This window comes from Callionymus lyra, chromosome 17 (genome assembly GCF_982586985.1).
Source record: "Callionymus lyra chromosome 17, fCalLyr1.hap1.1, whole genome shotgun sequence".
NCBI lineage: Eukaryota > Metazoa > Chordata > Actinopteri > Syngnathiformes > Callionymidae > Callionymus > Callionymus lyra.
Window position 1 is genome coordinate 21,641,165 of NC_141834.1, and position 15,280 is coordinate 21,656,444.

At 43.5% G+C, this 15,280-nt stretch overlaps 2 protein-coding genes across 2 annotated transcripts; both read left to right on the forward strand.

Annotated features, from left to right (window-relative positions):
- Positions 1-2,959: 2,959 nt before the first annotated feature.
- sp8b (sp8 transcription factor b) lies at positions 2,960-4,478 on the forward strand. The gene is made up of 2 exons (XM_087812563.1): positions 2,960-2,980; positions 3,162-4,478. The coding sequence occupies exons 1-2, from the start codon at positions 2,960-2,962 to the stop codon at positions 4,476-4,478; spliced, it is 1,338 nt and encodes a 445-aa protein (XP_087668689.1).
- A 4,349-nt stretch (positions 4,479-8,827) lies between these two features.
- On the forward strand, positions 8,828-14,954 carry macc1 (MET transcriptional regulator MACC1). Its single transcript, XM_087778823.1, has 5 exons — positions 8,828-8,960; positions 10,300-10,412; positions 11,163-13,174; positions 13,985-14,173; positions 14,243-14,954. Exons 2-5 carry the CDS (start codon positions 10,304-10,306, stop codon positions 14,444-14,446), a joined length of 2,514 nt encoding a protein of 837 aa, XP_087634949.1. The 5' UTR covers positions 8,828-8,960; positions 10,300-10,303; the 3' UTR covers positions 14,447-14,954.
- Positions 14,955-15,280: the final 326 nt, after the last annotated feature.

The window sequence follows — 15,280 nt, forward strand, 5'->3', positions numbered from 1 at the left end:
TCTTACGCAACAGTGACGCGGCAACTTGAGGACATGCGACATGACTCTTCCTTCACGCGCGCGCGCACGAGTGAACTCTGACCTCGCGCAGCAGCTCTAATGAAACAGGGGCTTGTGGGTAATTGAGCATCATTACAGTGAGCGTTGGAGCAGCAGAGACGCGACAATGAAACCTTTCTGCGCTTCTGTCTATATTGAGCGGACAATCAAAGACTTGAGGGTGGTGACGTCATCCTAAAAACACGTCCAATAATCCCAAATGTAGCCATTAACATTGTCATCAAATTTAACTTTATAGCTTCTTTTTTTTTTCTGTATGAATTTAATGTAACATTAGATACTTATATTCGATTAAAAATGCTAAATTATTATTACAATTAGTTCATGAAAACTGAAATTAATTATTGAAAAAAAAGTGTTCATTGATACTTTAGTTAAGGTAAGGTAAAACTTTATTGATGAAATGGTTTTTTTCCAATAGCCCCAAAAAATAATAAGTTCAGAATATTTGACATACTTTCATCTCTTTTTTCATTGTTTGATTATAGTTGAAAATTGTTTGATTTTAGTTGAAAATTGTTTGATTATAGTTGAAAATTGTTTGATTATAGTTGAACATTTGTTGAAAATTGTTTGATTATAGTTGAAAATTGTTTGATTTTAGTTGAAATTTTTTGATTTTAGTTGAAAATTGTTTGATTATAGTTGAAAATTGTTTGATTACAGTTGAAAATTTGTTGAAAATTGTTTGATTATAGTTGAAAATTTGTTGAAAATTGTTTGATTATAGTTGAAAATTATTCGATTACAGATTTAATTTGCTTGATTTTAGTTCAAATTTGTTTGATTTTATTTTAAATTTGTTTGATTTTAGTTTAAATTTGTTTGATTTTAGCTGAGATTCGTTTTATTATAGTTGAAAATTGTTTGATTTCAGCTGAAAATTATTCGATTACAGATTAAATTTGTTTGATTTTAGTTCAAATTTGTTTGATTTTAGTTGAGATTTGTTTGATTTCAGTTGAGATTTGTTTGATTTTAGTTCAAATTTGTTTGATTTTAGTTGAGATTTGTTTGATTTCAGTTGAGATTTGTTTGATTATAGTTGAAAATTGTTTGATTATAGTTGAAAATTGTTTGATTATAGTTGAAAATTGTTTGATTCTAGTTGAAAATTGTTTGATTCTAGTTGAAAATTGTTTGATTATAGTTGAAAATTGTTTGATTATAGTTGAAAATAGTTTGATTATAGTTGAAAATTATATGATTATAGTTATTATAGTTATATTTCTATGTGTACATAGCAAAAGTTGTATGATAACAAATATACTGTAAATCAGACAAAATAAAGTTTATAATCTGTCATCAACATGCAGACCCGAAGAACTAATTGCAAAAATCTCTTATCTATCTTATGTATCATGAAACACGATATATAATAAGACATATTTTAAAACTTGATTTATTCTTATTCTTTATCAAAATGTTTATAAATCATCTTTAAAGTGTGTTGCTCTGGTTCCAGAAAACAACGTATATTAGCAGCTAAACTATAGTTTGTATGATATATATATATATATATATATGTTTTACTGACATGAATCCTTAATTAAAGTCATGTAGTTCATTGATGTGTAACTGTGTTACGGGGTGTTGAACTTTACCTCAGAACACATGTAACAAACTATTCCAGCCTTTTATTTTCTTATCCATCTTCAAATCATTAGACCCTGGCTCCTGCAAGAGTTTTGTAAACATCTTTTTACTATATATTTTTTTAGTATTATTATTTTTTGATAGTTTAAGCGCTTTGTGACCCTGGTCTAGAAAAGCGCTTTATAATTATATATTACTTACTTACTTACTTACTTACTTACTGTCTGTGATGTCACATAAAGAAAACAGTGTCTTTGTAATGGACAGATCACGAAATAGTGATATAGTTTTACACAATAAAAACAAGTGAAAAAGTGAAAAATAAGATCAAATGAAGTCAATTAACTTAAGTTCAGAGATGATTGTGAAACTTCCATGGAACGTTTCTGGAGAGAGTCCATTTCTAGTGACGTCACACGCACCGTTACGATCACGTCAAATGCATGAAGTGAAGACTTTTCCTCGAGTGACCCACGCGAGCTGAGGGATCGATCGTGATTGGAGGAGAAGTAGATCGGGGGTCACGTGACGGTCGACGGTGAGGATCCTTCATTAAGAAGCTTCTTAATTCCTCCTTCTTTATTCTCCCTCGTTTAACTTCACCTTCTGTTTACTTCACTGGCTTCCAGTTTCTTTCAGGATCAACTTTAAAATTCTGGTTCTTACTTTCAGAGCTATTCATGGTCAGGCTCCTCCTTACATCACTGATCTGATCCAGCCTTACACCCCAGCTCGGGCTCTGAGGTCTGTGGATCAGAATCTACTTATGGTTCCACGCACACGGATCAGGACCAGAGGAGAGAAATCTTTTCAGGCTGTTGCTCCTAAGCTTTGGAACAATCTTCTCTCTCTTTGATTGATGGATCTACTGACTCCTTTAAGAAACACCTTAAGACGTTTCTATTTGTTCAGGCTTTTCCTTGAATTTCTTGAACTCCTGTGTTGTTCTCAGTATTATCTTGATCTTTGAAGTATGTACTTTTTTGAGTATTGTTTTGATTGTTAAAGCGCTTTGTGACCCTGGTCTCGAAAAGCGCTATATAAATATATATTACTTACTTACTTACTTACTTCTTCCGCCGTCTCTCCTGGAGGGGGGGGGGGGGGGGGGGGGTCGGGGGAGGCCGGGGGGGGGAGGCGCACTGATGACCTCACCGTGCGCGCGGACGCGGCCGCTGATTGGTCGCCCGTGTCGCCGCGGCACTTCAAAGGCGCGCGGAGGATGGGCGGAACCGGGCTCGAGTTGCGCGTCTGTTAAAAAAACAAGGATCATAAAGAGAAAGAGTGAGAGGAGGAGAGTGTGATGGCAGCTTCACTTCTGGGGGTGAGTGTGAAGCTCTTTCTATCGCTTTCTTTGCGCGCATTGTCCGGAGGAGCTGGACGTGTTTGCGGGAGCGCGCGCGTGTTGTGTTGTCTCGCGGCGTGAAGTTTGTGTCAGTCGGTGCAGGTACGAGCGCGCGTGCGGGAGAGACGAAGAGTTGCCCTGACTTCTGTTGTCGTTCCAGGAGGAGCCCAGGTTCGGATCCACTCCTCTAGCCATGCTCGCGGCCACATGCAACAAGATCGGGAGCGCGAGCCCCTCGCCCTCCGCGGACCACCCGTCGTTCGGGAAGGGCTTCCACCCCTGGAAGAGAGCCTCCGCCGGCGGCAGCTGCAGCCTCGGCACCGGCCTGTCCGGCTTCGGCGTGACGCGCAACGGCTCCGGGATCTCGGACTCGTTCGGGGGCCAGGGGTCCCCGGGCTCCAGCGCCTTCTCCCTGACGCCCGGGGCCGCGTCCGGGTCGCACTTCGGGAACGACTACTCGGTGTTCCAGGCCGGCGGCGGCGCGCAGGAGTCCGGCCACCAGCCCGTGTTCCTGTCCAAGGTGCACACCTCCGTGGACTCGCTGCAGGGCATCTACCCGCGCATGGCGCACCCCTACGAGTCCTGGTTCAAGTCCTCGCACCCGGGGATCCCCGCGGGGGACGTCGGGACCTCCGGGGCGTCCGCGTGGTGGGACGTCGGCGCGGGATGGATTGACGTTCAGAACCCGAACGGCGCGGCTCTGCAGAGCTCCTTGCACTCGGGGGGTCTCCAGACGTCCCTGCACTCCCCGCTGGGCGGATATAACTCGGACTACTCCAGCTTGAGTCACTCCGCCTTCAGCTCCAGCCCGGCGCCGCACCTGTTGGGCTCCGGGCAGCACCTGATGGACGGTTTCAAGCCGGTGCTGTCGTCGTACCCGGACACGAGCCCGTCCCCGTTGGCGGGCGCGGGCGGGACCATGCTCTCCGGGGGTCCCCCCGCCACGTTAGCGGGGTCCCCCAGGTCCTCGGCGCGGAGGTACTCGGGCCGGGCCACCTGCGACTGTCCGAACTGTCAGGAGGCGGAGCGGCTGGGCCCCGCGGGGGCCAGCCTGCGGAGGAAGGGTCTGCACAGCTGCCACATCCCGGGCTGCGGGAAGGTCTACGGCAAGACGTCGCACCTGAAGGCGCACCTGCGCTGGCACACCGGCGAGAGACCCTTCGTCTGCAACTGGCTCTTCTGCGGGAAGAGGTTCACGCGCTCCGACGAGCTGCAGCGACACTTGCGCACGCACACGGGCGAGAAGAGGTTCGCGTGCCCGGTGTGCAACAAGCGCTTCATGCGCAGCGACCACCTGAGCAAACACGTCAAGACTCACAGCGCCGGGGGGTCCGCCGGGTCCGGGTCCGGGTCCGGGGGCAAGAGAGGCAGCGACACCGACAGCGAGCACAGCGCCCCGGGGAGTCCTCCGTGCCACTCCCCGGACCTGTTGCACGCGCCCGAGGCCGGACCGGGCTTAGGTATGAACGGTCTCTAGACGCCCGCGGGTCACACACCGGGGACGCGACGTGTTGGATTCAGGGCTCGTGCGCTTGTGACGGTCCAGGACTTTCTAATAAGGGTCAAAAACATCTGATAAAACCACTCGTTCAAATACTGCACAATGTAAGGAAAATATTGTTTGAATTATATCAATGATTTACATTTAAACCTCATTTAAACCCAGTTTATAATCAATGATTTACATTTAAACCGAGTTTATACCAGTTTCATCGAGACTTCTGTATCATTTCAAAGTGGCCAGAGTATCAAACGAAAATAATCCAAATAAATCGGGTTTATTTCTCTCTGACGCTTCATAAAAAATATATAATATCTAAAATTTAATAGTGATTTTGAATGAAAAAATAACTCAATCGTGGAGGAAATTTTGGCGGAATCTTGACCTTAGTTTTAGGTTTTTATTTCCACGAAATGGCCTAAATTATAATTATAATGAGTGACATTTAGTCACATTTAAAATAAGTTCAAATGAAGGAATATCGTAATATTTGATATAATTACAAGCGATTAAATTGTGGCAGTTTTAAAATAAATGTTAAAGGCCTCGATGACTCGCTAACTCTATTTCCCGCTGATATAACAACATGATTCGAAGTATAATGTCAACTATATATTTAAATTGCAACATATACTGTCAAAACACGCACTGAAATATTTAAACGACTGATGAATAAAACGACAAAATGATATATAATGGATTTATTAAAGTTTCTAAAATTCGTTATAAGAAAAATCACAGCGTTTTTTAATCACGTTTTCTGATAATAAATACCGTCGCTTTCATTCGATTTGGAAACAGAATTAAATTTACTTTAGAAGTTAAAACCATTTATAAAAAAAAAGATTTAAAAAACACGTTTTAAAAATCTAAACGGGATTCATCCATTTATCATGTTGACTCTTATTTTAAAGCCACGCACGCGTCTGCGCGCATTTCTTTGAATCTCCAACTGTTGCGTAAACACAAACAATGAGGGTCTGCAAAGTTGTTCTGTCTGTTCACACGCAAACTCTGGCACTTTATTCTCGAGCAGCAGTAACACGTGTAGAGGTTTTACAGTCAAAGATATTCTGTTGTGTCGTTTCTATATTGACTCCTCCGAGTTTGCGCAAAGAAAACCGTGTAAATATGACGACAGTAGGTCTTAGAAGAAGAATTACAGCCCGGTGTAATAATGTATTTGTCCAAGGAGACGAGTTTTGTATTCCTAGTTGTACATGGACGCTAGTAAATATTTGAGAATATACGGTAATGTACTTTTCTTTCTGATGAAATGTAACGTGGGTATTTAACCACCATGTATTTAGGGGGTCTGTCGTTAGGCGCACTTTGAATTGTTTCTAATAATTTACTGTCGATCCACTGGTTTTATTTAAGGACGCATGTTGTAAAGTGACTTTTTCTTTATTTTATTTTCATGATTATTTCTGAGCCCCCCCTCAACTCTCAACACGAGGCTTTTTCTGTGAGCCGCAAAAATAAAGTCTGGATTCACAGCCACCGAGTCCGTCTGTTTGCTTGTCCGGTCCGTGCGTTCTGGTCAATGTTCAACCAGGTGTCGATGACGAGCGTGTAAATTGTGACTTTGATAATTAAAAAAAAAAGTGTTTTGTAAGGTTTATAATAATGATAATAACACGACAATAATTGATCATAATATTACAGAAGCCAAGGCCTTGAACATCCCCGTGTTTAACTGCAAAATAACTATTTTTATTTCATTTAATTCTTTCACTTTCTCTCAGAATAACGTTTAAAATACTTCACAGATTTGATCATTTGTTGTCTTAAAACTAAAATAATTCTAGTGGAAAAACTGTAAATGTTTTCTTCAGCTACTTGTTACATGGTTTTTACTTTAATATAAATAAAACACTTCTTATGTTTACGCAAAAACTTTACGCACTGGTTTAGATCGAACCATTAAGCAACAATAATTGTATATTTTCTACCACATTAGGTTCACGAGAAACACGTATTTTTTAAGTGAGATTTATCTCCAGGAGTCTCGTCGATGCAGCGTTCCAGCGCCACCTAGCGAGTCTTTATGATTCGTCAAATAAGAAACTTGTTGAAGGTTCGAATCTCACTATACGCTCATCTTCGGATCACCATGGTGACAGACTCGACGGTTAAAATAAAAGTGATGTCATCATCCGGAGTCGATAAGACGCACCTGCGTGACTCACACCTGTGTGTGGGAACTCTTGATGACGTCAGATTTATAATGAGTCACGACTGTAACCGAAAGGTGGGTCTGACTCTGATGACGTCATTGTGATATAAGATAAAATAGAGGTTAATGAAATCTTGTTAATTCAATATCGGGTCAAAATGTTTATTCAAAGAAGACTTTTATGACGTCTTCTAAAGTTGTGACTCATTGTTTGGGAATCTGACGTCATCAGCGTCAACATCACATGAACCATCGTCGAGTTAACATGTCAATGACAGTCAAGAGTTGAAACAACAGAGTAACGACTCTTGACTGGACGCGGCTCTGGAACAATGTGTTCAATTGGGTTCAATTCCCGTCCAGGTGTTCGCTTCACCTGAGCGTCAGCGGATCTGACGCATGCGCAGCTCGCAGCAGCGTTCACGCAGATGTAGTTCATGTTAAATACAAGTGACTCGCGGATGTTTCTAAAAACAAAAACACTTTCACAGCTGAGGCCACGCAAGGTTTTGCGGTGGAATGGCGCCTCCTAGTGGCACAGGAGAGAAATCAATGTGGAGCATTACTTTAGATTTAACGTCCAAAGAACCTTTTTCTGTTCAAACCATCTGGTGTTAATCTTTAGCAACGAGTCCAACTCAAGTCATTCAATCTGCACGACAAGATCTTCACGAACTAATCCAATTTAGTTTGTTAGATTAAAGTGAAATTTTGTCTCTAGTTTAAACGTTTTGTGTTTAAAAAAAACCACCAAGAAATAAGGATGTGTAGAAAAACTAAATTTCTTTAAACATTAAAAGTAATTTGAATTAAATGAACAAAACACGAGCCTCGTCGTCATAGCATGTTATATTTATTCTTCCGCTTATCACAAGATGTTCATGTAAACAAGATGGAAGAAATGTCAGCAAAAGACTTGTACAGCAACTACCGAAAGAAAAAAAGCGCCATATATTATAGTAGTATTTATTACCTCTGCCAAGGAGCTTTGTTTTGGCCAGTGTTTTTCTTTTCGTTGTAAACAGGATCTATTGAGATGGAAACTTCAAGGCAGGTTAGAAATTGAATAATTCATATTTGATCAGATCAAACTCAGGAACGTTTAAAGGTTTTAACACTTGTGTTGCTTTGACTTCTTCTCACGCACATCAGGTCTGATAACTAGGAAAAGAAACAAAAAAAAAAACAATACATTCAGTTAATCATTAATAATAAATAAACATTAAAGTTTAATCAACAACACGTCAGAAACAAACATACGATTAAACTTAAAATCCTTGATTCACAGGATTTGTTCCATGTTGTGTTTTAATAAAGTTATAAAAACTACTTTACTTGAAAGTTACTCTTTAATTTTCAAATAAAACAAGAGTGAAAACTGAAGAAGTGACATGAAAAAGAAGTCTCTCGGTATATTCTTTAACATATATAATATAAACAGTATATTCAGTATATTCTTTAACATATATAATATAAACAGTATATTCAGTATATTCTTTAACATATATAATATAAACAGTATATTCAGTATATTCTTTAACATATATAATATAAACAGTATATTCAGTATATTCTTTAACATATATAATATAAACAGTATATTCCGTTGGCGGGAAAAACAAGTTCCCGAAGGAGACCTCAGGAGGATCAATAAAGTTCCTTCCATCCATGCATCCATCTATATCCTGCACATCCTAAACAGGCCACTAGGGAGCAGCACCAGCGCACTAACGAAAAAAGTGTCACATTTGATATTAAATCCATTTATTTACCTCAAAAATTCTACAATAACTTAAAATAACGAATTACAGTTATTGATCTATTTTAATGACATTAGTGATGTGTGGTTGATTTTATCTGTTGTGAAATATTTTTAATAGTTTTCATGAAATCATTTACTTTTCATTTCTCTTCACAAACTAAACCATAAACTTCCACCAGAGGCGTGTTAGACTCACTCTACAGCCTCTTCCCTCACTTTCTTATCTTCTGTGAAAACATCTACCTGTCGAAACTCACTCGCTCAGTTTCAGGTGTCGCAAGTCCGTGCTGCGTAAACACAGCGGTGCATTGTGGGGGCTGTAGTGTGACTCGCTCGGAGGCCACACCTCCAGCACCGGCACCTGCGCCTTTTCAAAACTTCCCAAAATGCTTCAGGGCTGGACTCTAGAGCCGCATGAGCAGGTCCACGCTGAGCTGGTGTCGACGCTGGAGCGACTTTTATTCTCTTTTCTTCTTCTGTGATCCAGGAGAAGAAACTACAACTTCTCATGTCGAAGGTGAGCCAGAGTTCAGTCTTGTTTTCATGCAAATATCTGTTTGTTTGTGCGGATAAACTGACACTAAACCATCAGACCTGAGGAGGAAACGCTTGGATTTGTTAGTTTTTATTATTTATTTACTCGAAGTTGAAGTTATTCTAAAGCTGCATCAGTTGTTCTGTCACAGCAGCAGCTTCTGTCTCAGAGACAAGACCAACCTGTTCTTGTGCACTGGTGTAATAAACACATCATTACTGACTCACTCGCAGCCACGACACATGAATGGACAGTGAGTGAGAAACTCTGGCTTTATTCCACTTTGAAACAGTTTCCCCCGCAGAGAGCCCCGGGCGGAGATGAGTTCTTGTTTGACAGCAAACACTGAATCTGCGGCACCAAAGATTCCTTAAATAGACTGAAAAGGTAGATTATATCTCTTTATTTAGATGTATTTTTAGGTTGAAAAGTAACTGCTGAATAAATAAACAAACTTACATTTCAAAAACGTCTGGTCATGAGCACAACAAAGTGATTAAAATGTTAAGAAATTTCCTTATTAATATGAATCTACGTCATTTTAAATCAACAACATGAAGAATATCTTTCTATCCACTCACACATTGAATTATCAAGTAATGAGTAGCAACATATTCATTCAAAATTCTTGAATTTTTAACCAAACTATTGTCTTTTCTATTATTACAATTAAGTTTTCGATCCTGTATTGTATTGCCTTAAAAGATCAAATCACATGTTTTAAGGATTCATGGCAACATGTTCTTTAAATCACAGAGAGAAGCTGACGTCAAACATCGAGAGATAAGATAAGACGATCCTTCATCATTAGCAAACAATGAAATGCAAGTTTTAAAACCTTTTGTTAAATTGATGATTTGTTGTAAAGTTAGACTAAAGTTGATTTATTTCTATGTTAAGAAACAACTTTCATCTCGACCATAGGAAGTAAGTAAGTAATTTGTCTTTATAGAGCGCTTTTCCAGACCAGCGCTTAAACAAACAAAACAAAATTCTATTAAATATATACTTTAAAGGTCAAGATAATACTGATAACACAACAGGAGTTCCAGAAAATCCAGGAAAAGCCTGAACAAATAAAAAGGTCTTAATGAAAGAGTTTGTTCTTCCTTGATCTGTGGTCATCAGTCCATCAGTGACTCAATAATAAACTGCTTCACAAACATGTTGACGAGCAACAAAGAAGATTCAAGTTGTTCTGGGTCATTAAATATGACCTCATGCTTTCCCTATTCACACGTGTGGAAGGTGTCGAGGAAGAGAAGACTCTCTGTGGCTCTTAGACTCTTGTCAAGTTAACGTCTGTGAACCTTCTCCACAGGATCATGGCAGCTGAGAGTCAATCCTTCCATCGCGTGGGCAGCCTGGTGAGGAGCAGGTCCGAGGGCACGCTGATCGACCTGGACGACGCCGTGTCCACCAATGATATAAATGGTAACTGATGAAGGTCGTGGTGCAGTCATGTCATGTTTAGATTTTATATGGATATTGAATTGTAAATATATGAGCGAGTATTTTTTTATTTCAATATAAATTACAATTAACCTTTTTACACCATTGTATAAAAAAGGGGCGCACAGTGGTGCTGGTTCGCTTCCAGACCGAGCCAACCTGTGACCTTTCTGTGTGGAGTTAGTTTGTTCTCCCCGTGTTGCCTGGGTTTACTCCGGTCACTCCGGTTTCCTCCCACAGTCCAGAAACATACAGAGGTTGATTGAGAACTTGGGGAAATTGTCTGTAGGTATGAGTGTGTGTGTGAATGGTTGTCTGTCTTTGTGTGTCCTGAGACAGACTGGGGTCCTGTCCAGGGTGTCCCCTGCCTCTCGCCCTATGATACTGGGATAGACTCCAGTCTCCCCGCGACCCCAGCAAAAGATAAAGCAGTAGAAAATGAATGAATGTATTGAAGAGGTTTTCATAGAAATAAGACGACAAATACAAACTTAATTACACGATAGAAACTGAAGAAGCTTAAATTTATCTTCTCTGTTGGATTATTCAAGATATTTTAAACATATTTACAATAACAAACTCTTGGACTTCTCATCACTTTCCAACTCAAACACTCAACTTCTGCTCAAAACTCTCTTGGTCTCACTCCCTCCCAGTGAACTCATCACACCAGACGTGTGTGTCAAACGGATTGTCCTGCGTAAGGAAACTTAAGACTCTTCTCTTTCACAGGCGGCGTCGCGCCACAGACGAGGCAGAGCTCCGAGTGGCTTCCTTTACAGCCGGAGCAGAACAACTTATCCCAGACCAACAACCCCTTCTGGCACAAGCTGACCGGATCCAATCCATTCCTGGACGATATTGTCCACAACTCTGCGCCGCCGGAGACGCAGAACGGGAACCATGCGAGCACGAACAATGGTGATGCGATTAGCACGTCGTCGGACGAGGGCAGCGTGGGGTTCGTCGGAAGCAGAAACGAGGGCCGGTTCCGGTCCGGGAGGTGCAGGAGCGCCTCGGACATCCTGGAGGATCTGGAGAGGAAGGCGCCGAAGCGGGAGGTCAGCTTCGCGCCGCCTCGGCCGGTGCTCAGTCCAGACTTCGAGTGGCTGAAGAACGACAGAGAGGCGTATAAGATGGCCTGGCTCAGCCACAGACAGCTGACCCGGTCCTGTCTGGACCTGAACCTGATCAGCCAGAGTCCCGGCTGGGCTCAGACCCAGGCGACGAACTTTCAAGTCATCAGCAGGATCGGCCACTCGGGAGGCTCGGTCCGACTCGCAGACTCGGACATCAGCATCCACATCCCACAGGGTCACGTTCCCCCAGGAGAAGTCCAGGAGGTCACCCTGAAGGCCATGCTGGACCCGCCTCCTGGACTCAACAACAACTACATGACCACGATGAGCCCCCTGCTGGAGGTGGTGCTCAGCAACATCAACACCAAGGAGTGCATCTCGCTGGAGGTGAAGCTGTCTGGAGAGGTGAAGACTGACCCGTCCAGTCAGGTCATGACCACCGTGGTGGCGCTGTGGTCCAACAAGAGAGACGGGCCTTACGTCAAGGTCAACGACTGCCACATCCATAAGAACAAGATGGAGATGAAGCTCCGGGACCTCAAGACGCACTTTTACGTGATCGCCGTGGCCGAGGCGTCGGCGCTGGAACCACCGGCCACGTCCGTCTGGGACTACCTGGACCGCCAGATCACGGTGGCCCTGTACGGCCCCAGGTTCATCCATCCGTCCTTCAAGGTGGTGATCGTGGTCTGCTGCCACGAGAGCGTTCCGTCCAAGCTGCCGTTCTCGGACATCCAGAGAGGCAACAAGCATGTGCCGCCGCTGGTGCTGCAGCTGTGGGGGACGCATCGCTTCCGACCCGAACAACTCACCAACCTGTTCGTGGCCGTCACCCTCGCCGACTCCACCTTCAGGATCCGCAGCGAGGACAAGTTGAAGGAGGTCCGGCAGAGTCAACTCAAAATCGGAACCGTGGTGCATCTACCGGTGGCTGTGTCTTGTGACGGCAACGCAACTATGAACCCATTTAAACTGGATCTACAGGTGAAGGAGTCCGGCAAAGATCCGATCGCTCGGTTCCAAATACTCTCCCCGCCCACCGCCCCGATCCGGTCAGAGAAGAGAATGGTGAAGTCCATAGAAAGGCGAGGCGAGGCCTCCATTCCTGAGGAGAGCGTTCCAAACATCCCTCAGTTTAAAGACCGACCCGTGCACGTGCTCTGGTACGCCGTGGCCATGAAGTCGGTCCTCCGACAGCCGCGGGTGGAGTATCTGCTGGAGTACTTCAAAGGGGACACGGTGGCGCTGCTATCCAAGGACAGGGTCCGGTCCGTCGGGAACTTTAAGGAGAAGGACTGGTACATCGGCTTCCTCCGAGGCAGGACTGGTTTGATCCACTGCAGGAACGTCAAGTTGATCGGCAGAGATCAGGTGATGGACTTCACCGGCATCCAGGTGGGCACGGAGGCGCTCCTGGACCACCTGACCCTGCCCTTCAACAAGCTGACCTACATGTACTCCGCCATCCAAACCCTCATCACGGAGCACATCAGCAGCTGGAAGGTCTTCGCCGACGCGCTGGGATACCACAACCTGTCGCTGGACACCATCACGCGCCGGACCGCCGAGACCGAGGAGGAGAAGGTGGCGTGTGTTCTGGAGAAGCTGAAGGAAGACTGCAGCGCCGAGAAGAGCAGGAAGAAGTTCCTGCGTGAGCTGATGGTGGTACGTACGGAGATAGTCCTGGTGATGACGAACTTAAACCATTTATATATTCACACAAACCATCCACTGGAAGTCACTCACTCTCTTACTCAAACAGTAGAACTGGCTTAAAACTTCTCAGGTCTCAGTCCCTCTCAGTGAACTCATCACCGAAGCTATCTGCATTTAGCAGTTTTAACATTTCCTTAATTTAAGATCTATTTGAAGTCCAGACTGCTATTGATGCAGGTGCATCTGGTCTGGGGTTTTACTGGGACCACATCACGTTTGAGTGCGAAGCTCCAGTTCTTTTATAGATATATATAGTCGAGGATTTACTTCGACTTAAAGAACACAAACGTTGAGGAACAAAATCTTGCTAATGTGCATCACCTGCTCATGGTTGACCGTCCATGGTCCTGCCGTTTCCACAGATACTACATGTTTAATTTACATTGTATAAAGTTCCTTGTCAACGTTCACACTGTTGTAGAAATGTGATTTATTTGAACCACAGACACAAATGAGCACATCCACCTTACTTATGGTGCTAAAAGTGAACACACTGCTCTATTTTGTGGCGGCTGATTGGTCGCTACAATAAAGCATTATTAACTTACTTAATTATTATTAAGTATTTATATTCTACGTATATTTTGCCATGTCAAGTTCTGTGATTGGTTGGCTGGGCGGCAAAGCATCATGGAAGCTATTAATGTCACTGTTACTGAGAGGGTTGTTGAAAGATGACGCCTCGTATGTAGAGTTTTCAAGGTCAAATAAACGTTGTTCATCTACGTGAGAAAGTATGTCATGGATTTTCGTCCTCAGGGTCTGTTGAAGATCAACTCCGTGCATCTCGTGACTCAGTTGATCCAGAACACGGTGATCCTGTCGACGGCCGTGGAGCTCGGAGTCCGATGGCGAGAGCTGGCGGAGAAGATGGCGAAGTTGTCTCACGCTCAGATCGCCGCCTACGAGGCTCCACACCTGAGCAAGAACGGCGTGCTCGTGGCTCAGGTCAGCTTCACGCCACCGAGACGCGACCATGAGTCGTGGATCCGCTGACTTCTCTCTCTGGTTTTCCAGGCCATGTGGAAGCCGGCCTACGACTTCCTCTTCTCCTGGAGTCAGTGCTACGGCGACGGCTACAAGGACATGATCCAGGACCTGCACCTGCTCCTGGACAAGATGAAGAACCCGGTCACCAGGCAGTGGCGGCAGCTGACGGGCGCGCTCATCACCGTCAACTGCCTGGACGTCTTCTGCGGCGCCGCCTACCCGAACATCTGAGCCACCGACGGCAACATTCATGGCCGCGTGACAAAGAATGGAGACGTTCAGGTTTGACTGCAGCCGCGACCGGTTCTTCACCGGCAACAGCTGCCAACACTGACCTCTGGTGGTGACTCTGCGCCAACGTTTCTCTGAGCCTTGGTCAGCCACGAGAGCAGCAAACATTACTGTAATGTGTAGATGAAGTGAGCAGGCATTTTTACGAACATTCAAAGACTTTTATTAATAACCTACAACTAACAAACCCTTGAACAAAATACTCACTTATTGCAGCACTTTGTTACACCACTTTCAGACCTCTGTAAGTTAACCGTTTTTTTTACATTTGTTTGGGAGTTCTTAAAGATAAACTATACATATATATAACTCACAGTAATCTTTACTGTAATCCATACGTCCAGACAGTGTTTAAAATGGTGCCGTGTACAGTTGTGATAAACTGTAATATTCATGTAAAAAGGACAAAAACATGTTTTTTTTGTGCGAGTCTGTGAATTAAAGTGACGTTTCCAGCTTTCGATTCCTTTAATGATTTCCTCCAGGTTTGCCTTCGTTGTTTGCTTTAGCTTTGGTTTCAGCCGAGAGTGTGAACGAGCCGCACACACACACCAAACACCGAGAACGAATCGAGTCCGTCGGGAAGCAGCCTGTCAATCATTCCCTCACACGTTTAAAGCCACGTTGTGTTGCCATTATTTGCAACTATTGCACAACTTAGCCCTAAAATAATACTGATGGTTTAGAAAAACGTCTGTTGTCAACAGTTCTAAGCTGTTTGGTTTCGTTTAAAACAAATAAAAAGCATCAAAAATAGAAGTTATTGGACAAACC